This window comes from Pelecanus crispus, chromosome 7 (assembly GCF_030463565.1).
Source record: "Pelecanus crispus isolate bPelCri1 chromosome 7, bPelCri1.pri, whole genome shotgun sequence".
Taxonomy (NCBI): domain Eukaryota; kingdom Metazoa; phylum Chordata; class Aves; order Pelecaniformes; family Pelecanidae; genus Pelecanus; species Pelecanus crispus.
Window position 1 is genome coordinate 26,601,003 of NC_134649.1, and position 24,126 is coordinate 26,625,128.

Here is a 24,126-nt window from a genome sequence, read left to right on the forward strand (position 1 = left end):
CAGAATTTTAGGCTCTGAGGCCTCATCTCCTGAATGTGATACCAGTCTTGTAACCCTCGATACTGCATGGCTTTCATGAGAAGTGTAGTGTGTGCTACCTGCTGCCTTGGACAGGTGTTGCATGAGCAGTGTGCCTCATTTGTTTGTGGAGCTGCCATCATGGTTAGCTGATGTATATGTGTGTCTGCATTTTAGAGCCACAAATAATATAGATGTCTTCCATTGCTCCACATACCCAGAGAAACTCTGTATACAACTCTTAGCCCTCTGGAATATTGGTAATTAAGAGACTTCGTAAGACTCCTAAGCCTCATTTATCAAAGCAACATCGAAGATGGCAAAGAATAATGATTAATCAGAGGACTCCTAATTAGGTGTTATATTTCAATTTGCAGACTTAAGTAGTCATTTTTTTTAAACACTGATGAAAGCCTGAGCCAAATAATTTTCTGTGGCAATAACCTTTACATAGCTGAGGATTATATGGTAAATTATTTTAACTTTGTAAAACTGGTCTTATACTAGCAACTTTAGAGAGATGGAAAATAATGCTTATCACGTAATGGTGGAGAAGCTGTTGGAAGGTCACTTTATTACTCGTAAGGGGTATTTTTGAAACAGAGCTGTCTAGCAGGGAAAGCTGAGGCAGAAAACATCAGGTACAGACATAGAGGGTGTGTTTACTGCTGTTTTCAGCAGAACTTGGGGCAGTAGCAGTGGAAGCAAAGGCACCGGGATGCCTTAGATGGAAAAGATGGCATTACTGTTGTTCCAAGGAAAGGGTTAACCAACTCCCTGTGGAGAGGGAAAAGCCCTGTCAATGCCATGAGCTGCATGAACTGTCAGACAAGGAGGAGGAGCAGGGGGTGGACCTCTTGGTGAGGGTGCAAGATGAGCACCTGGCACCCTGGGGGAGATCTCTGGTCCCAGAAGGAACCTGTCTGGCAACTCAACAGCTTCTCTAGAGGAGCTGCATCTGCAGAAGAGCTGGCGACCGCAAGGGACCCTGCTTCGATCTGTGTGAGTCACTCAGCCGGCGCTGCACGGGCTGGGGGAGGAGGATGCTGCTGCTGTTGGGGTGTGGGGTCCCTCCACCTTGTCCTGAGCCATCACCTAATGGTGGGGTCTGCCCCATTAGCTGGGGCAGTGATGACTTACAGACGAAAAGACTTTAAAATCAATTTTCATGAGGAGTTAGGGTTGGTCATGCAGCAGCTATCGCTAGCCTTGTGTTTTACTAGACTGAAATATAGTATAGAAATAGAGCGTAGACTAAAACCAAGAGGCTGAATTACACTGTTTTCTTACCAGTGTGAGATGAGGTTTTGGGGTTCTCACTAAAGCAGAAGGTGGCTCTGACCTTCTCAGATGGAGGGGATCAATGGTGCAGCACTCCTGAACGCTGTCACGTATTTCAGCTTGTCAGTGAGAAATTTAATTAATTTTTGATGAAACTGTTTTTTTGCACCGGAAATGTAAACACTATTTTTAGTCTTTTAAATTGATGGTCAATGTAATGTAAAAATGGGATTGCTGTCTAGTTTCCTGATGCTTTTATTTTAAAAATGTAAAATAAAATAACTGACTAGTACTGCTCGGCATCGTGGTGGCAATCACTGGAGGTCCTAATAGCATCTAAAGGGGTTGGAATTGCTTGCTAGTGTTTGCATCAAGCAAGCAATTGCTTGCTAGTGAAGGTACAATAACCATTTTATGCTTTAGACTGCCTCCAACCTTACTTTGGATTATGCTGGGATGCACATTCCCTCTGCTGCCCAGCACAGTCAGTGTATTACTTTGGTTTTGCCATTATAATATCTTTTTCAATTGTTTCTACTTTGTGTTCTAACACTCTATCAAACTCTTGCCTGCTAAGTACATAAGATACGTCTGAAGTCGTGGCTATTCAAGTCACACGCATTGATAGTCCTTATTGGTATAGAAAATAGAAACATTACCTTTCTGAGACATTACAATTTTGTGTTAAGATATTATGCGTCATGCATGTCCGTAGTGTAAGATTATTATACTTAATTATTTCAGTAACCTGACCATATTCTCATGGCTTAATTGCTGCTTTAGTTTTCCACTCTTGATTTTACATATGGGTAACTGTATGTATATAACAGTCCAGGATAAAGTGGCAATCATTTCCCAAGTTTTTTCCCAAATGTACAGGAAGGCTCATTTTTTTGGCAGATAAGACGTGTTCATTACAACTTGTCACCTCTCTCTCTGCCCTCTCAGCCTGAATTCTGGAATGTAAACATAAAAAAGAGGATATGGAACATAAATAGAAAATGCATATTTTTCAAGCAACAGGTCCAAGCTATATTTACTGTAGTTAACTTTGAAGTGATTTCCTGGTCAGCATATTTGCAGTGACCTTCAGTCTGATGCTATAATCTCATTTTTCATGCATAACTTGATGGTTTCTCTTAGTCAGATTTTTTTTTTTTGTGTTTAATCATTCTGCCAAATGATTTTGATGTAGACAATAGGCATATTAAGTGGTGAAACATCGGAGTTTGTGACCTTCCCATGCAGCTCCAGTCCAATGTTTTCTTACTGATGCACTGCATAATGCACAGCAGACTAGCTGTATCTGCTGGGGGTTCATGGCAACCTTCTTGGGTTTAGCAGCACAAACCTGTGTTTTAGAACAACCTGCATGTTTATAGTGTTCGGTTTTGCATTTTAAGTTTTCATATTGTTTCTTTTTTATAAATGTATTGAATGTTTTCTCAGGATTCACAGGCTATATTCTATATCGTTCATACAGATGGAATAAATTCTATAGCTGTAGCACAGCAACAACAGACAATGTTATGAATATTAGTGCATTGACTTTTTGTGTGTTTCAGATATCTTCTTAGATCTGCAGATAATCTTAGATTAGCATTAGGATTGAGTACCATTTTGGAGTGAAATACAGATGAATTTATAATTGTATACAGTGATCTCGCTGCTGAATGTCGTGGAATAAAATACTGACAAAATTGAGAACTTCTCCACTTTATTGACTTCAGAGAGCATGTGGTAGGGTGGAATTTCAGTTGGAAACATGGTTTCAGCTTTTTTGGAAGAGTTTTTTTCCTTTTGTAGGAACTACATGAGTCTAGAGACTACCTTCAAGTAGAAGGTGGAATTTTAGTCCAAAGTAGACTATATCTAGACTGAGAGGGCACCTTCTAGGTGAAACGAAAGCCTTTAGAAAAAATTACTGGCTGACATGGGTCAGACTTAATGTTGACTTCTCTGGTATACGCTGTGCATTTTATAAAGCATTGTGTGTTACTCCATCAGAAGTGTGCTCTGCTGATGGAAAAATGACAAGCAGCTACTTTTAGACCTCTAAAAAACAAGCTTCACGGTTTTGCCCCCAACATAAAGGTTAAAATGTTAATGTCTTTTATGTACCTGACTGTAGACTCAATATCATATACTGGAGTGCAATGTATTTCAAATCTAATCACTTCAGAAAAAAGGTGAGAAGACTAAGTGGCAGGGAGGGGTTCAAAGTAAATCATCCTGTTTGAGACAGAGAAGTTCTCAAAAGGCATATTATTTGATTGTCTCTCGTTTTACTCTTGTATTTTATATATATATATATATATAATATAAGCATTTAAAGAATTTGTATGAAAATATCCCTTTGCACCCTTTGTCAACCAGTTGGCCCCGCATTTCAGATGCAGTGGTGTTGAATTTACTTTTGTTTACAAGACAGCTGAACACTTTAAAACTGTCATGGATAATTCCTTAGCTAATATACTTTGAATTTTGGTGCCATGTTTCCTTGGGTATGCTCAGGAAAGACAGATGGCTTTTGTATAAATGAATGAGATTAATTGTTTGATTGCAAATAGAAACCTGTGTTTTGCATAAACCCCCTTCATTGTCAGGAGGTTCGTAAGCATCAGGGTACAGCACTGTAGGGAGGGTTTGCAGCGTTACAATGAGATGCCCTGTGAGATTTTTAATGAAGAGTAAGGAGCAAAAGCATACTGTAGCATATGGGCATTGAGAAAACACTTTAGCAAAGCAGTTCTGTTCAGTACTTCACTGGGCATGTTTTGTTCTTGTTTGTTTCAGTCATCTATTCATAGCTTAGCTGTTCAGTAGATTAATACAATAGATGTTTGGAGAGGAGTCAGTGTTCCTTCAAAAGATGTTGAAAGTAAAATGGTGTTTGGAGGAGTTGCTATTTTTTTTGTGGAAGCAATTTGTAAGGTCAAAAATAGGGGTCAGTCATCAGGGATCTGTCAAAAGAACCATTTTCAGGCAAACCTAATTTCTAGATGCCCAGTATGCCCTGCCCTGCTCCATCCCAGTCATGTCAGAGTTCCAGTCAAACCATGTAAATGAAGATTGTGAATTCTGGAAAAGAAAATTAAATCAAGAGATACTGTGATATGCCTTATGCTATTTGTGTCTCTCATATGTTCAGTTTGTGTTAAGATGCCCATGAAGCACTCTGCAATTACAAAAAGCAATTGGCAGGTTCCCTTGAGTGTGTAGATACGTGAGCAATAGATTCCTATTCCTCTAGGTAGCTGAAAGCTCTTCAGGTAGTATGGTGAAAATTGCCTCTACTGCTTTGTTAGGGGGAAGGGGCGGGTGGGTGTTGGTGGTTTTTTGGAGGGTTGGGGGTTTTTTTCCAGTTAAATTGATACCAGTGAACGTTTGTGGGATATTCTTCAGTAAGCATTAAGCTATAGATGATGGTCTCTATTACCCATTCTCCCTGATAAGTGTCGCTAAGATGGAAATCAATGGTTTCCTATAGCAAACTGGAGTGTTTGAAAACATAGAGGTTCATCCTATTACTTTCCATTGTGAATTACTGAAGATTTCTTCAAACTCCTCCCCATCTGAGAACATGATAGGCTCCTGTAACTTTAGGGTGTATTAGGGTATAGATGATTCATGCTAAAAATGTCTTTCGGTGGTACTTTGTTTTCTTTTATTTCTAATTCCGGCATTGGAGGTCTCTTAAGGAACACTCTTGACACACTGTGGTGTGCGTTTGCTTGTTTTGAGCAAGCCTGGGCTTCAGTAGGCTAGACACTCCCTATCATTTTGACACATTCTTCTAATATGCAAAATTCGAACCCTCATCTCATAAGTAAGATTTAGGTTTGCTTAAGCAAATAATTCTTTTTAGTGGGTTACAGCCAGCCAGCCACGTGTGTGGATTATTTTGTTTTGTTCCCACAAGAATGGTTTTTTTTGGATCTCAGCAGCTCTCTGCCTAGGCAAAACTGGAAAGCTGAGTCTTTGTATGACTATTCAGTCTTTTTTTTTTTTTTTTTTCCTTCAAAATTTATGAATTACACATTTCCCTCTGGACTTCTAAGACAAAAAGGGAGTGGTTGACCTGAAATAAATAAATAAATCCAAATTTAAAGTAAAATCTGAGCTTGAATGGCAACAAAATTTTAATAAAAAGCTAAAAGTATAATCCGATGCTGGAATGCTGAGAAATTATCAGAGTCATGCCAGCCCTCATTGAAATTCACCCATAAAATTTATTCAAGACTAAATTCAGTGAAGTACTTCCAGACACTGTCTGAAACACATATTTTCTTTTTCTTTTAATCCAAGGCAGCACCAGGTGAGACAAAAGTCTTATCTGCCACTGCATGATCCATTGTTTACTGTTTTTTCAGGGTGAAACTTTAAAAGGATTTGAATGGAGTTAAATGTCCACTTCCCATTCAGTTATGTGCTTAATCAGATTCTGCATTTTTTAGATAAAGGAAATTGTGTTTCCTTTTTATTCTGTTTATTGACTTCATTGAAAATACCTGGGTCCTTAAGTAACAGGGTCTAACTGCAGGACCTGTTCCCAAATTAATTTTGTCAAATTTTCATCCATATACATCTTGTTTTAGTAGGTAGAGATGTTGATGTGTTTTCAAAACAGAATCAATCTTTTTGTGATTTAAGCTGAACATCACAAATAAAAAGGATAGCTTTTTGTGTTGACACTCTTTTCATCTATAGCTGAATATATACTGAAAAGTATTCACAGGAAATCTTCTGTTGAACTGAATGAATGAGTTACCAGTGTTACAGATGTTGTGTATCTGTTAGTTGCTCCTACATCATTTGACAAGGAGAGCGGTAGGGCGGCCTCACTGGAAATAATGGCCGTTCCTAGTGGAACATCCCTTCCTCCCTGTCTGCAACCTGGCATCAGAAGAAATTGTTAGCCTGGGCTTTGAAAATGCACAGCTGCACGTGTGTGTTAACTGCCCAGGTGTTCCCGCTAATTTTTTTTTCAGTATATTTTGATTATGTGTACAGAAAGTTGACATAATATATAAACTGTTATTTAGCCTGAGAACTTGCATACTATTTCTCCTACAGTCTCTCTTTATGTTGGTAAAATATATGTTTTTTTAATTAAGAGGCTACATACCCTGAGGAGGATCATGCTGAGTTAAGATCCTGGTCCTGAAATATTAGAAAGCAGGGAAAGATGACCTATGACTACCCTAGAAGTGTGTGTGTGTTTCTTTGAAATACTCTCCATCTTTTTAAAACAACCCCACCTAACCTGAAAGAAATGCAAACTATTCCTGTTGCACCTATGTCGAGCCAAAGCTCCCTACGTGGAGAAGCGGATTCTGCTTCTCTAAGTTGTCTTCTGCAAGGAACAGTTGGGTTTTCTCCTTGAAAGGCTGTGCTCATAGGTTAGCTGTTCCAAATCTAGAACTGAACACTGTTCCCAGCAAAAATGTTAACATTTGACAGAGGTTGATCTTGATTTATAGGTTACGCCTGCTCTGCCACTCATTCCCGATGAAATTCTAACAATGTGCTGGGGAAATGCAAGAGCAATACAGAGGTGTTGGACATGTTCTCCTGTTCCCCTGCTTGGTTTTGGGGTTGGGTTTGGGGGCAGGGGAAGGGTGTCGGAGAGTGTTGGGGACATAGGAAAGCAAAAGATTTGTAGGAAACAGGAATATGGGCTATTCCAAGGTATTTTTGACTCATTCTTGAAACTGGCTATCTGAAGAAAAACATGATTATTTGTCTTTATTCATTTAGTGTTTTGAGAGTTAAGGCAAAAAACATAAAAGGAATAATTTCAGAAAAGAGTTCTTTTGAAAAGTTAAAATTGGCTGTTTCTTGAATATTGACTTCAGAGTCCAGAGGATATAAAGGTAAGGTTTGCAAAGGTTAGTAAAGAAAAAGGGAGATTTGCCCTGTGTACGGCTGAATTAATGTACAAACTAGTGTGCTTGTTTTGAAGTGCAGTGGTGCTTAGAAATACGGTAGCCCTAAATCTTGAATTCAGTTTTGCATTAAGACTAACAACTTTAAAGTATTAGTTACTCCAAGGGTTGAACTGACTGTAAAATGTAGGACAAATGTCCTTAATTAAGAGATGTAATATATTCTTTTTCAAACTAAATTGTTTTTCTCTATCCTTTCAGGGTATAAAGCCAGCAAGTTTTGAGAAAGTTACTGATCCTGAAATTAAGGAGATAATTGGGGAGTGCATTTGCAAAAATAAAGAAGAAAGGTTTGTTTCAAGTAATCAAGTTTTGTATTAAATAATGTGTATGCAGGGATTTCAAAGCTGTCTGTAGATTTTTTGTTCTGGCCTTTGGGTCTCCCCTGTGCAGGAGAAAATGCAGAATGGAAATACAAATATAAATGATTGCCTGCTTTCCTGCCATATAATGTCAGGATAATTGAATAAATGCTGTTGTTGTGTCTCTCAACCTTTCAGCTTTAAGGAATAATGTCAGAAAGCATCATTGTGGACATGTGAGCTAGCATATTCTAGCACATTCTGGCGTAGCTGTCCGTATAATCTCACTCAGGAGGTTCTGCGTGGAGCATTGAGTGTGGTGGAGGTCGACCACAAATGAGAGACAGTAAATTCAATGCAAGCTGTTATAGCAGATTCCATTGACTCATTAGCCTCTGGATGTGAGGATGAATTGTGCCTTGTTTCCAGCTTCGGTTTTAAAACCTATCTTCTTATATGGGCCCCTCCTAGATTAGTGTGTATACTGTTCAGTATTTCATAACTTTCACACATACAGTTTTTAGGGACCTCAACTGAGTACCTAGAGGGAACCTTTTTTAGTACTCTTTAAGCTCAGATACTCAAGAAAAGTTGAGCAAAGCTATAATCTGCATTTCTGTATGTGCTTATGGTGTATGAATATTGCTGAAGCTTTGTGAAATAGGAAACGTCATTTTTTTCAGCAATCCTCAGTAACACTGGAAATACTATGTCTTTCTGCTAAGAATACAGATGTTATGGATGAACACCAAACATACTGTAAATGTTTTCACCAGTTTCTTGTCACAAACCTCTCTGAAATTGTTTAAGACTTGCAGTATTTGAATATTCTTTATATCCATTGCAGATATGAAATTAAAGATTTATTAAGCCATGCCTTTTTTGCTGAAGATACTGGGGTAAGAGTGGAACTTGCAGAAGAAGACCATGGGAGGAAATCCTCTATTGCCTTAAGACTCTGGGTAGAAGATCCTAAGAAACTGAAAGGAAAACCCAAAGATAATGGAGCCATTGAGTTTACTTTTGATCTTGAGAAGGAAACTCCTGATGATGTTGCACAAGAAATGGTAAAATAAACTTACCCTGACAAATGTATATATAAATGAAGTAGTGCATAAATCTCAAAGGACAGCAGGAACGAGTCTGGTACAGGAACTTCCACTTAAACCATTCCTGGTGTCTAGTTTAAGCAGCTTGCATTGATTTTAGAATGAACGCTGCAGGAAAGGGGTAAATGAGGAAGAACTGATAACTGGAAAACATTGTTTACCAAGTATGAAAACAGAGGCATGAAATGGCATTTCCAGTAGCTTAGGGACCATAGAGGTCTCTTCTACCTTTATGTTTTGAAAACTCTTTTGTCAATTTCTATTAGCTGTTGAATGTCTTTAGATTTGTTTGGAATCTGTTTAGTTTCAGACAACATCTTGAAATAAGTTAGAAGAGTTCAAAAGTTCAATCACAAAATATTCTGCACTGAATTTTTCAAAACACTTCTTTTCATCTTTTCTGTCAGTGTTACTTAGGAGGAATGTCGATGAGGAAAGTCTGTGGTCAGCCACTCTATCACCAAACATAACTAGGAAACTAGATTCAAGCCCACTGCACAGTTAGGAATAAACTTTGGATTTTTTAACAGTTAAGTTTAACTTGGTGAATTTCTGTATCTTCATAACTTGTGGGGTTTGTTAGAAAAACTATTTTGTGTTCCAATTTCACTATATAGTCCTTGAACTCGTATTTTAATGATGTCTTCACTGCAGTTGTTTAGGTTTTCTAACATTATGGAGACATAGAATCAGTAAGCACTGAGTCAAGGGTCTGAATTTTCTTGTGCTTGCAGAAATGTTCCGATTATAATCTAAATCCCAAGGGATCCCATTTAATGATGTTGTCATCATCACTCCTGTTCTTGTCATTAGTTTGCAGTAGGTCCAAATATTTTTCAAACAATGTATTGTTACAGAACTCATTTCATTTAAAAGTTGGTCTGGTACAGTTACTTGCTGTTACATTTTGCATTTAAATTTTTATGGAAATATTTCAAAGTTCTGTAGGTTACTTGCCCATAGTTGTGATATTTTGTTTTGAAGAGGAAAGAATTCTCATAAAAAGTGTATTTAAAAGGATCACTCCCAAACTACTGTGATACTATAGCCTTTCCCAAATCATTTTAAAACCTGTGTTTTACTATTACTTTAACGGTTACCTAAGTGACTGCATATGAAATGCTTTCAAACTTGAGGCTGTTGGGGGGGCAGGCAAAGGGGAACATTTATTCCTAAATGTCTTTTTCTAGCACTTATGAATTGTGAAACACCAAAGCCATGTGCTTTCATCAATTTGTGTTGCTTTATGTGCTGTGGAAGACAAGAATGCAGGAGACCTTTTGAGTATGGGGAATTATTTATCACTATTGATGGGTTTTCAGTAGTCAGGCATTCCAGCCTGTCCAACCAGTGTGGGCAAAAGGAACTTGAAATGTTCTGGTGGTTTTGCAACCTGAAGTTCCCTTTCACAATCAGTGGGTACTGTAAAATAGCATGCCTTCATTAAACTCTAACCATTCTCTATATAGAGATGTAGGAATAAGAATTGTATAAAAAAATTGTTAATGTGGCAGGTTTTCAATGCCTTCCCATTCAGCTTTGTCATGAAGAATCTACTGGGCATGTTAGTTAATACCATACAAGGTTCTCTGGACCTGTGTGGTTCTTCTCTTGAGTAACGCCCTTCTGTTGTTAGCATTTGCTGCATCATCGGTTCAGGAATGTCAGTAAGGTCTGAGGGCATAGGCAGTGGAAAATACCCATATCTATCTGTAGCTGTATTTTAAGCTGCTTTACACCTATTAATTTTAAACAGTGAAAATCTAAGCTGTAAAACTGTCTTGTGTTTGGGCAAGAGCAAAGAATGAAAACCTTTAGATTTCCTCCATGTATGTAAGTGCTTCCAAATCCATGGGATATGCATGTTAAGAATGTAGGGAGAGCAGACAAATTTCTGACAGGTCATTATTAAACTAAAATTCATACCCTATGCTGTAGGAGACTATGCAAACAAATAGCACAAAGATGAATTTCCATTTTATCTGTTGAGCAGTTGAATGCTGAGAAAGTCTGGTCCCCTTTTCAGTCAAATGTGAACAGTCTGCATTTGACTCAATTATAGGCTTTTTCTTTATAAAAGTCAATCAATACTGACTGACTTTACCATTTAAGAGAAGTTAATTTGAAATAAAATTCTCTTGATATCTTTTCCTTCGTGACTTGCTGTGGTATTAAGCGCAGCAATTTGGGAAACTGCGTATACTGGAGAGGTTAAGGCAATAAATTCTGATTTAGGGGTAGTATGGTTTACTCCAGTTGCATTGTTCAAAGAGCATTTTTCAAAGATGGTTTTTGTCTCTCTCTTGACTATTCTCTTAGTCTTTCAAAAAAACAAAAAAAAAGGGGGGGAACCCATTTGTACATCTGCAGTTAAACTTGCTCTCTTCTCAGTGGATGGTAACTGGTGAATGAATTGACCCTATATATATTCAGGTCTTAGAAATTACATATTGTTGTTTTAAAATGCATTAGTGATAGAAGTTTTATTCAAAAAAACCCCATCAAGATCTTGAGTTCCTGTTCTTATGAGGAATAAACATGTAATTCATGTTATTTCAAACTGATGTTTTCTCTGCTAGGAAGAGTTTTGAGTAATATGCATGTGTGCACACGTGTGCACGCACATCGGTGTGCACATAATCTTGCTAAGTTTATGCCTCCTCTGTAGATTGACTCTGGATTTTTTCATGAAAATGATCTCAAGATAGTTGCGAAGTCAATACGTGACAGAGTAGCATTAATACTATGGAGAAGAGAGAGAATTTGGCCTAGGATGCAGTCAGAGGAACGTCGGGACTCTGAATGTCCGGAGAAGTTGAAGATGCCGCATGCACAGCAGGTTCAGGTCACCTACCTTTCTCACACTGGTCACCACGTCCTGTCAGAGTCGGAGGAGCCTGAGGCAGACCAGCATCCCTTTCAGCAAAACCTACCCACCAGCGTCACGTCTGTTGCATGTAAGTCTTGTGTTGGTTTTCTGTGCACACGGTGATGAATGTCCAAGGGTAAAAATCGACAATAATCTGAGCTCAGCAGTGAGATGACCTGCTGTGCATGTTTTTGCACAGTATCTCAAAGAACACCAGCATCTCAGACAGATGCATAGCAATTTTGAAAGAAAGTTTCAAGAAAACCTATATTGTATAGAAATAGCTCTTCCTTCAGTAGCAATAAATGCAGAAAACATATTTTTAAATGGAAAAGCAAGGAGACCTGCTGCTAGACACAAAAAATACATGTTTTCTGTGCCAGGTAGTGGGATCAACACTAAGTTTGTGTGAAACACAGTTTCAGAGCCTGCAGAAGTTGAATTGGCACCAAACTGGTCAGAGTGACTGGGGCTTTTTCAAATTGTATTGGCAATGTGGAGATGTTTATTTAAAAGAAGACCTTACTGAAACCAAAGCGCTTGCTGTTTCTTGGGTTTTGTGAGTTACTCTTGATGGCTTGCCTGAAGCTTTTTGTGAAGCTGTGCAAAGTTCTACAGCAGAAAAAAAAAATCCACCTCTGAATGTTACATGATGTAATTCAAGATTTCCCTGTTTTGTGGGAAATATCAACTGTGGTTTGGTCACACATGTTGGGAGCACCAGACCTTGTGGGTTGACACTGTAATTATTTTTGGGGTCCTTAGGTCATGATGCAGGTGCGCTCTCTGTTCCTCCAGGCTCTCTATTTTGTCCTGAGCTCATGGCCTTGAAGCAAGGGGGTGGTTTGATCTTCATTATTGCAGGTCAGAGTAGATGGTTGCTCTCATTCATCTAGGCCCTGGTAGCTACAAGCCAATGATCAGCCAACTCTTTACATTCAGCTGAGGGCTGATCCAAGAGTAATCACTGGGCTATTTCAAGACAGGTGGATTTACATCTCCTGTTTTAATTCCAAGCACCAATTTTGGTCTATCTCTGAATAAGAAACTACCTGGCTTTTCTGGCAGAGCTTGTTGTTTCTTTGTTTTATTTCTGAGCATCAGACTTATCTCCAGCAAACAGCAAGGCATGAGGAAGTAGTGTTTTTATTTCCTTAAAGTAACTTGTCCCTGTCTCTGTCCCCTAAAATCAACCTTTTTTACCAAGTCAAGCTCTGATACTGAAATCTTAATCTATTTATACTTTTAAACATCTTGAAGGAAAAGTTGCCACACATTTTTAGCTTGGAATATTTGAAATTTTATAAGAATTCTTTTTTTTTTTCTAGCCAGTTTTTCTGATAAACTCTGAGGTACATATTTTTCTACTAAACTATTACCATAATGTTTCTGTTTTACTGTTCTGTTCTGTTCTTACATTTATGTAAGCATATTTAAATTAAAGATACATTATCTTTAGCTAAGAGACAGCTGCTGCATTAATTCAGGTATTGTATAAATTGCTATACAGAGGTCTGCTTTGAATACTAAAATAACCAAGCATGCCTCTACAAGAAAACAAACCTTTACAAGATATAAGAAATGGCCACATTTGCATAACACTCAGAATATTGCCGTATTTACAAAGCTTTTTTTCTGAAGCTAAATTGATCTCATTTAATTTTTTTGGATCATATACTTATTTCATGCTAATTCCTTTGAGAAACACATAATTATGACTCTTTTTGTTTCTAATGGTACAATGAGGCTAGTTGTGGTTCCCATGGTTCTGTTGGACATGAGTTGGCAGAATTTTATACTAAATATAACCACCCCCCATTTATTTCTTATCCCTCAACTTTTAACCAATACTTGGTATTATTTGACAATTCACTATCAGATGTCTTTGAGCATTTTCTTAGTGATGTTAGGCCCAAGACCTCTATAAATTACTGTTATACCAATTCATATAATAATCTGAGGTCAAATGTAAAAATGTAAATTAGTAACTTAATGTGTGTAATGCATGTTGTTCTATAAAAATCTGATCTAAAAATCTAATGACTCACAGCTTTTACTTTAGCACTCTACCATTATACTTTTTTTTTCCTTTGAGGTCTTAAACAACTGTTTGTAATAAAATGGAAGTGTGTATGCGGCAGAAATCCCTGCCGCCTTAAAGTAGGGCCATGTTGACTCTTTTTAGAAGTGAGCTGAATAAATATAGAGGGAAGTTTAATTTTGAAAAAAAGAAAAAAAAAAACAGTTGGGAGAATAGTTTGTGAGTACTAAGGAGAAATGTCATCTCGGGTGCTATTAAAAATAATTTGTTATTTAAAAGCAAAATAAGTAAAACCTTATTTGGAATATGGAAAAAAGAGAAAATGGAAAGTGTCAGAAAAAGAAATAGCATTTAAACTTAGCTGTAATTTAAGTTATTTTTTCTAACTGTATTACAGTTTTCTTTTGATTTTGAGTTTTAAATCTCTGTTACAAGCTATTTGTCTTTTGGATACTTACACAGTCTTGATTGTCTAATTTAATTTCTCAAATTAAGAAAACAGTAGCTTATGCTCAAGAAGAACTGGGCACCTGTACTTTACAGGCTTCAAAAGTAATGAAAAGACATTTTAAAATCAGTAGCACTCACTGGTACAGTAAAAAGATTTATTTCTGTTTGAGCAAAGATATGATGCTTGCCCAGTACCCATAGCTGTGCAATGCTGCAGGTTACCTGGGCAAACACTCTGCATGAGAAACTCCAACAGAGCTCTGAATGGTACTCCTAAATCGCTGCAAACCTGCAAATTATTTTGTTATCTGTTCTTCATCTTGAGGTATTGCTATGTACTCAAGTAGGGTATGATTTGCTGAACTAATAAAGCATGCTAATAAAAGAAAGGTGTTAAAGTCAGTGCATCCCTGGGAGATCTAACTCTAAAAGACTCCATGATCTGCTATTAACATTACAACTGGGGTTTCCTTTCCTTTCATCCTACAAAATCTATAAATGTCTGCAATTCTTAATGTCAACCTTATGCCCTTCAAAGGAAATATCAGTGTGCCTAAAATATCGTTGTGCACAGAAATCCATGGGGATGGTTTTTGGCTTAAGAGAAGCAGTATGTGCCTTTTGTAGAAAATAACATTTGTGTTGTATAATTTATTTATATAATGGAAAGGGCTAAGTTAGTAAAAATGCTAATTACATAAACCAATGTTGACCTTGCTCTAAAATCATTACTTGAACATTTGGAGTTGTTGAGCTTTTAATAAAACATATTGTTCTTTCAGCTGACAGCACATTTGACAGTGGCCAGGGGTCCACTGTTTATTCAGATTCTCAAAGCAGCCAGCAAAGCGTCATCTACTCGTCTCTGCCTGATCCAGTACCTCCTGCTATCCAACGGGTGTATAGCCCACCTCTGAGCGAGAGCCAGGCTGTGCCCCATAGCCTTCAGCAGCTGGGGCACTACCAGCAGCCCTCAGGAGTAAGTCTAAAGCTTTTCGAAATCATTTTGTATCCTAGATCATACTCATTTATACTCTTGTTTTCAGTAGGTGTGGATTCCAGGGCTTGCTTCATACATTCCTCACTCAGCTCTACCAATGCTGTCTTGCTTAGTAGCACATTTCTAGTCGACCTGAAATGTGCGCTGAGTAAATGGTGTCTGGCTAGCTATATTTGCTATTCTGAAGAAATGCTTCACTGGCAGCTGTCATACTTTCAGCAAAAAGGCTTCTTATCAATCTGTTGTCACTGAACTACATTAGTAGCTTTGCAATCACTAGTTTTAAACTCATGCATGTATTTGAGAACTGATTTTTTTTGTTTTGTTCACTGTCAATATAGCCACACATTATTGTTTCTTCATTTTAGAGCAGACTCACTCTTTCTATTGATAAGTTTCAGTAATTTTAACCTAAATGCATTACTTTTTTTGTGATTGAGGGTTTGGCAAGATAATAACATTTATTCATGAAGAAAGTATTTCTTATAGCCTTTTATTTTCTGATGGGATTTCCATATTTTTTTCTTCCTACAATAACCGAAGTAAAAAGTTCCAAGGTTTGAAAATCTCAACAAACACAGGAAAAAAAAGTCTGACTCAAAACCTTCCATTTTCCAAGAAAAAAAAAAAAATCACTGTATTAATCTGGGAGATTATTTACCAAGATAATAAGCACATTACCAGAGCTGTAATAGTGGTTTTGTTAGGCTTATGAGGCTCAGTCTGACATACTGCTTATTTTATCTACTTTGTTTGAGCTGAAATTTTAGAGAACTGCTGTTGTAACAAACCTTATCTGAATTTCTCTTAATTTTTTTTGTTTTCATTTCCGCCGTGGTTTTAATTTGTTTCTTGTTTCTCTATTCCTTTTCTTGGCATTCATTTCAAGTAAATTACCTGCTTTTATGGAAGATAAAGATTCTTTATGAAATTACAAAAATCTTTGTGAAGAGAAATTTCTTTTTCACCCAGTTAACAGCTTTGTAACTTTGTAGTAACTTTGCTTTCCTTGCAGATAATTTTTTGTATTTTTTTTTCCCCTCTGGGTTGAACCAAGTGCCCAGTAGACTATTCCCTTGCAATTATATTCTTGGTGAACAGTTGCAGAGACTCTTAACGTGAGGGTGACTCCTCTCTAAAGTAGTGCTCTCCCTCCTGCAGCCTGGCCTCCCCGCAGTTCAGGCTGCGCCCACAGTGGTGTCCCAGCGGCCCCAGCACTACCAGGAGCCAGCGATACCGTTCCCCATCGTCCAGCCCACCACCGTCACCTCCCTGCAGCTGGGACAGCCGCAGCCAGTGCTGGCCAGCCAGCAGGTGAGAGCTTGGCTGCTGCCAAGAAGCACTTTTCTCATCCCATTCCTTGCCCATGCTCTGCTCCAACCCATAGCTGTAGCAAGTTTGAGGTGTTTGAAACTATTGAACTGCAGCTGGAGAGACTTAGGGATGGGGCAAAGGGCATTGGGTTTAAGGGATGGAAGAGTAATGGGCTTGAGGACAATTGTGTGATACCTTGGAATGTCTTGATGTATCTTAAGACTTCTCTTCCACTGTAGCTTAACAGCATTGTCTTGAAGCCTTGCATTGATTTCAATGTACTATCTTGGTCCTTAGAAATCAAATAGTTTTTTATTAATTTTGTGTTATTATTTGGCACCTCCTTTCTAGCCTTTCTGAAAGGTTAGAAAGAGACTTTTTTGCCTGGTGTCAATTGTCTTTAAATCCTTGGCAATGCTGCTTTTTGACTTGTGCATGTGTGTTAAATATAGTTCAGTACAGGCATCCAGCCAGTAGCTTTATCTTCCACAAGAAGATTCTGTCTCTCTCTGAATTGTCTCCAAATAGTAATTCTTTGTGCATTTTGAATTACCGAATTCCCCCCCAAACCTGTGTTCCTTAAAGGTATTTACGAAGCACCCCTTTCAAGCAGCTGAGGGGCAGCTGTGAAGGCTGCAGTCACCTCTTTGTGCAGAGATGGTGTCAGCCTGTAAGGAATGCAGCCACAGACCTGTACAACATGGTAATTTGTGGCTCATTTTTGTGATTCTACCAAAAGCTTAGCTTGGCTTTGGTAGAAACTGTTGACAGGGCTGTGGAGTGTCTGTATATTTTGTGACTGGCAGGTATCATACCTCTCCAAACCCTTTTAGTTATCAACATTTATCTCACAGGTTGCTTTTCTTCTTTTTTAACATGCCCTATTCTTCTGAAAGCATCAGTATAAGAACAATGTCATTTGGTCTCCTTGAAAAACACATGCTTATGTGAAGTTTTGTCATATATCATGTTTTTTTCTAAAGGACAGGGATATTCTCATGGTGTTCTGAGCCAAAATTTTACACTTTTGCAAATTTAGGACCTCCACCAACAGTTGCACAGATCTCTCTAGTGGCCTCTGGAGCTTTATGCTGACAGTTCAAAATCTGTCGTTTATTTTCCCCCATGAGTAAATGCTGGTTTGGAATAGGATATTTGCCCAACTTGCTCAATTTCTTTCACATGCCCTTTCCTCACAGCATTGCTGTCTCTTGAAATAATTCTACCTCTGATAGTAACTTTATCATTTTACTTATTGCTGTAATAATAATAATACTGTAAAAAGTTAGTCTTTTATTGGGCTTCCTGGCAAGTTAGAAAAAAGAGACAGTATTATTATTACAGAAATAGGTAAAATGATAAAGTTTCTGTGCAGAACTTCCCACCTGCGTGTCTCAGAGACAGAAATACGTCTGGTGTTCCCAGAGTCTCCAGGAATGATGCTCTCAGCAGTGGAGATCTGCTGTCTTTTGTAAATGAATGGTAGGGCAGGTCAACAAAGGAATGGGAAATCAGGGTTAGAAAATTCATCTGTCTAACAGAATGGAATGTATTGATCTTGTGTGAATATTCACTGATGGCTCAGACACATGGGATCAATATTGCATCTCCTCATTACTTTTTTTTTTAATTTGGGCATCTGTGCATTTATAATGTTAAGGTTATAATGAGGCAAAGTTAGCATAATTCATTTGGATATTTTCCCCTACCTACGCCTCCTGCAATTCAGAAGCATTCTGTAAAACACAACTTGAATTGAAAATGGAGGCTTAAGGAAGCTGCATAGTTCCATGAACACAATTTTTTTGCTTTTAATGCAGTGTCCTCTCGAGTCCAAGGTGGGTTGAACGGCCTATGTCAGTGTGCTCAATCCCCAGTTATCTGTGGGCAGCCTGTCCGAGCTGCAGATTAATCCAGCCAGGGATGCTGAGATATCTGAGCTGACTCCGTGTGCTGGCAAGGTTTATTAGCTCTGGCCCAGCACTATGTGAGTGTGACTGTTCCGCTCCTGAGATTGGGCCACGTCTGGCAGGAGTTTCCCATGTTGCAGAGCTGAGGAGCCTGGTGGAGCAGACCTCATGCTGTGGGACAAGTGAGGGCTGCCCCAGTGCCTCTGGTGGGGTCCATCTCAGCCCATTTGCTCTGTCTTATCACCAGTGCCAGGCCAGCTCCTGCTGAGCCACTTATTTGCATCAGTGCTGCCAATCCCTTGAGTTTGGGATTTTAATTAGGTAAATGCCCCTGCTTTCCCAAAGCCTGGAATGGCAGAAAGTGCAATACAGAGCCACATTATTGTTTTTTTTTTTAATGTGGCAAGATGAATACTCAGACAGGACTAATAAATGCTGCAGGAGCTGAGCTGGTGCTGTGCAGAGTTATTCAATGCCATTGTGGTGGGTTGACCCTGGCTGGACACCAGGTACCCATCAAAGCTGTTCTATCACTCCCCTTCTCAACTGGACAGGAGAGAGAAAATATAATTAAAAAGCTCATGGGTTGAGATAGGGACAGGAGAGATCACTCAGCAATTACCGTCACAGGCAAAACAGACTCAACTTGGGGAAAATCAGTTTAATTTATTACCAGTCAAATCAGAGTAGGATAATGAGAAATAAAAACTAAATCTTAAAACACCTTCCTCCCACCCCTCCCTTCTTCCCAGGCTCAACTTCACTCCCAATTTCTCTACCTCTTCCCCCCAGGTGGCACAGGGGGACGGGGAATGGGGGTTGTGGTCAGTTCATTACACGTTGTCTCTGCCGCTCCTTCCTCCTCAGGGGAGGACTCCTCACACTCTTCCCCTGCTCCAGCATGAGGTCCCACCCATGGGAGACAGTCCTCCGTGAACTTCTCCACTGAGAGTCCTTCCCACGGGCTACAGTTCTTCACGAACTGCTCCAGCATGGGTCCCTTCCATGGGGTGCAGTCCTTCAGGAACAGACTGCTCCAGTGTGGGTCCCCCATGGGGTCACAAGTCCTGCCAGCAAACCTGCTCTAGCGTGGGCTCCTCTCTCTCCATGGGTCCACAGGTCCTGCCAGGAGCCTGCTCCAGCATGGGCTTCCCACAGGGTTACAGCCTCCTTTGGGCACACCCACCTGCTCCAGTGTGGGGTCCTCCATGGGCTGCAGGTGGATATCTGCTCCACTGTTAACCTCCATGGGCTGCAGGGGCACAGCCTGCCTCACCATGGTCTTCACCATGGACTGCAGGGGAATCTCTGCTCCGGTGCCTGGAGCACCTCCTCCCCCTCCTTCTTCACTGACCTTGGTGTCTGCAGAGTCGTTCCTCTCACATATTCTCACTCCTCACTCCAGCTACAGTTGTGCCAGGTTGGTGGGGTTTTTTTCTGCCTTCTTAAGTACGTTATCACAGAGGCACTACCACTGTGGCTGATTGGCTCAGCCTTGGGCAGCGGCAGGGTCCATCTTGGAGCCGGTTGGTGTTGGCTCTATCGGACTGTCCTGGTTTCAGCTGGAATAGAGTTAATTTTCTTCCTAGTAGCAGGCATAGTGCTGTGTTTTGGATTCAGGATGAGGATAATGCTGATAACACACTGATGTTTTAGTTGTTGCTAAGTAGTGCTTATGCTAGTCAAGGACTTTTCAGCTTCCCATGCTCTGCCAGGCGCACAAGAAACTGGGAGGGGGCACAGCCAGAACAGTTGATCCAAACTGACCAAAGGGCTATTCCATACCATATGATGTCATGCTCGGTATATAAAGTCAGGGGGGATGGCCGGGGAGCAGCGATAGTTGCTTGGGAACTGTCTGGGTATCGGTCAGTGGGTGGTGAGCAATTGCATTGTGCATCACTTGATTTGTATATTATTATTATCATTATTATATTGTTATTATTATCATTACTATTTTACTTTATTTCAGTTGTTAAACTGTTCTTATCTCAACCTGGGAGTGTTTCTCACTCTTACTCCTCCGATTCTCTCCCCCATGCCATCGGGGTAGGGGGAGTGAGCGAGTGGCTGCGTGGTGCTTAGTTGCTGGCTGAGGCTAAACCATGACATAGACATAGGGGAATCTTCTAGTAGCTTCTCACAGAAGCCACCCCTGTAGTCCCCCCCACTCCCAAAACCTTGCCACACAAACCCAATGCAGCCACATCCAGCGTGTCTTGCACTGCTTGCAGCATTTGGTGCATTCTGTCCTGGACACTCGATGCTAGTTGCCAAATATTCTTTTGTTCACTGATCCTTGATTTGGAAACTTACCAGTTGTGAATGAATTTTAGCTATTTAAGGGTGGATGGCATCTTGCTTCCTTGATACATCTTCTACAGTTTTATTGTATTAATACGTAAAAACTGTGGTTGAAGAATCCTGCTACTAGAAAAGTGCAGAGCAAAATATTACATACAGATTTACAATAGAAAGTGGTGAAGATGAAAGGTTATAATGCTTGGCTGTTCATTCTGTAGTTACCTTTTGACCGTCAGTCATGATGTTAGGTTCTATGTTCTGCAGAGCCCGGCTGAAGCAGTCAATCCTGTGATCCCAAGTAGGTCAATCCAGAGCCAATGTGGTGCCTCGGTGCCATGCTTCTGAAACAGAAGATTTTCTTAAAGTACTTTCAACATTAATTAGAGGAACTGAAGAAGGAGATAGCGGTAGCATGGAAAATGTAAAAGTTTGTTACTGAATATTTTCAGCTTTAATGCAGCTTTTCATTTTTGTTCTACTGTATGAAATCCGGCAGGCCAGTGTAGCACTGTTTTCCCTGGAATGGTAAAACTTTTTTTGGCTGCCACATTGTTACTACAGCACCTCAGAAATAACTGGCATCCAGCTTTTACTATAATTATTGTGGTTTAGTCATGTTTTGGGTAGTAAGTATTGTATATTTCAATGCCTGCTACATTATGTAGTCAGCTTTTGAATGCCAGGATTAGCTGGGTATAATCTGCATAGTAGGAATCTTTGAAGTTAGTAGGTGGGGATTTTACAGGGCCAACTAGAACAAACTCTGGGATTTAAAGAATCTGAGTCATTACAAATAACCTTTCCAAGACAGTTAGAACTTGTCTTTTCAGGTAATGTATCTTGCATTTAAATGTGTTTTAAACATAGGCTCTTGTACAGTGTTTAAATTAGGAGTGCCCTTCTATACACCATCCCTATTCTGAGTGACAGTTCTGTTCTGACTGTGCAGCTTGAACTAGAGAGAGAAATGGGTGGCTGTGTCTGGTGAACTGGTTCTGTCATAATATACAGGCTATAACCATTTTTTATTCTTCTTTTCTTCCCTAGCAGCAACCCATATCACAGCAAGCTTCTCTGCAGCAGGTGCTTGCCAGCCAGCCAGTTTGCCCAATCCAGCCTGCAACCCATCTATTGCCCCAGTATCAGCCCCAGACCTCTCAGGTGGCAGCTAGCAGTACACCACTAAAACCCCTTCAGATTTCAACTGTGCCACAGCTTCCACCAGTGGCCCCTTCCCAGGTAATATCTTTGAAAACTGTGACTACATCCATTTGAGGAAAGCTTTCCAGCTAATAATTAACATGATTTGCAGTTTTGTGTGGTTATTTTGAATGCATGCCATTTTAATTAGTCCATAAGAATACAGCTTTTTCCTGTATTTTTCTTTACTATTTGTTTTTGTTTGGTGAAGTAAAAATCTCCTTTGTGAGTAATCCTGTGTCATGCCTAGAGAATCCAGTTAATTAGCAGTTACAAAATTGCAAATTTTTTTTTGCACCTTCCCCTATGGCATACTCTCTTCCCCATCCCAGGCTTAAGAGCATGAGAAGTTGCCCATTTTTTCCATTTCTGAGCTCTTGACTTCACCACTTTTCCCCATCAGCCACCTGCCTCCCTCCCTAGCTCTCAGCCCTGTTTCCTTTTTCAGTAGCAGGGACGGACCCTTTCCTTGGCCTGGAAGGGTTATTGTGTTTGCTGGTGACAGCCACCATGATGTGAAGCGGCTTGCGCCAAAGGGAAGAAGCAAGCTGCTTCCATGATGACAGCGTAGTTATGGTCTTCTACGTCACTGGGAGGTTTTGACTGTAAAAACCTTTTTATGGGATCTTCCGTGCTGCCTGGGTTGCAGCCAACCTGTTTACAGACAAGGGTTTTAAATTGTCTTACTGAATTTTACATGAAACAGTTTTGCATCTTGTCTGGTCCAATTCCTTTTCATTTCTGTTAAAAAGAAAGCAGTTTTTAACTAGTATGTTGCTTGAAGGCTTCAAGCTAGTGTTAGAAATACTTTGAAGCTTCTAAGGTATAAAAACATCCCCCCAGAATGAATTTTTTTCTTTTTTACTAATGATTTAAATCGGTTTTTATTACTGTTTATAAACCTCAGGAAATGAATGGAAGTGATTAACAAACAGACATAAGTATCATCATGGCACAAGCGATTTTTATGTACTTGTATGGCAAATTAAACTACTTTGTACCATCAGTGAAAGCACTTGCAATTTATGTGATATTATATTTTTTTCAGATTCCTCAGTTTCCTGTCATTCCTGCAATTACTCCTCTGGCAGGACTTGACAGCCTTCCTCCAAACCTCTCTGATATACCTGCTGCAAACGTGCCCCCCATACCTGCTCCTTCTCAGTATTTTGCTCCAGCTGTGATTTTGCCCAGCCTCCCTATGAACCCCACTCTGCCTATGGCACCAAACTCCCCTGCCCTACCTATGCAGGCAGTCAATCTTCCTCATACAACCGTGGCTTCTTTGGTCTTGCCCTGCCAAACAATAGTGCCAAATATGTCGGCTGCTACGATACCATTGCTTGCTGTGGCTCCACCGGGAGTGCCAGCGTTGCCAGCGCATCATGGGGTGCCCCAGCTCCCCCAGCAGCAGATGTACCAGACCACCTTCCAGCAGATCATTCAGAGCGAAGTGCCCTCTCCCCATCACACGCAGAGCACACAAGCAATATCCCAGCCGCAGCAACCTCCACCTCCTCAGTCACTTCAGCCAAGCATAATTCATCCTTCAGAACAGACTCTGTCTGCGCCTGGGGCTGGTCACCAGGTAATCCACTGGGCGTGGGGCTGTGTCGATACTGGACTGTGGAGTGGTTACCGAATGCAGGCGTTCCCAGGGCTTGCTCCGCTGTAAACACGCAGTGGGGAGGTTTTTTCCTTGCTCTTAAGATGTTTTGTTAACTCCTTGACCTTGGTCCCGGAGGTGGTTGCTAGAGCTGTGAAGTCAGGTGGAGCAGGTGAGGTCTTAATCCAGGGACAGGTGAATATCAAGGGGATATAGGGAATAATCTAATGCGCTTTGGGAAGTGAGCACTTTTTGAATTCCCTCTTCCATCTCCCATCTCAAATATGAAAGAAGCATGAGCTGCCATTCTCCTGTGACAGGAGAAGAGGCTGAGCCATGACAGCAGCTGCACAGCCCTGCTGATGCCTTTACTCCAGCCTGCGCATGATGCGTACATAGGCTGTTGTATGCTCATGGCAAAATATGGGCAAGCTAGCATGAGTGAGAGAACTGATAGAGTTGTTTTGATGTAGAACTGCTTTAAAGCAGTAAAGGGAAATGGCCATTTGATAACGACTCCAGAAAACTGCACAGAAGAGGTCTATCAGACAAGAATGAATTCTAGCTGCAGACCCTTTCCCCCTTAAAAGAAATGAAGCATAAAATGGAGCTTCTAATATTAGCTCTATTTATAAAAGAACTGTTTTAGGACTTGTTAACAGAGTCTGTAAATACTACTATTGCCACATCTGTGATATGACAACATGAAATGCAGTCTGACCCAAGCAGGAGAGAGCACTAAATCTGTTAGTAATAGCATTCTTGAAAATCTGT

At 40.0% G+C, this 24,126-nt stretch overlaps 1 protein-coding gene across 1 annotated transcript in view; it reads left to right on the forward strand.

The window, feature by feature from the left end:
* WNK2 (WNK lysine deficient protein kinase 2) overlaps positions 1–24,126 on the forward strand; it is a 113,168-nt gene that overhangs the window by 53,026 nt on the left and 36,016 nt on the right. The window contains exons 5-11 of the mRNA XM_075713519.1: positions 7,449–7,537; positions 8,397–8,616; positions 11,327–11,615; positions 14,801–14,997; positions 16,201–16,332; positions 21,594–21,785; positions 22,795–23,334. Of these exons, the coding sequence (XP_075569634.1) occupies positions 7,449–7,537; positions 8,397–8,616; positions 11,327–11,615; positions 14,801–14,997; positions 16,201–16,332; positions 21,594–21,785; positions 22,795–23,334 (1,659 nt within the window). The remainder of the gene's footprint in view (positions 1–7,448; positions 7,538–8,396; positions 8,617–11,326; positions 11,616–14,800; positions 14,998–16,200; positions 16,333–21,593; positions 21,786–22,794; positions 23,335–24,126) is intronic.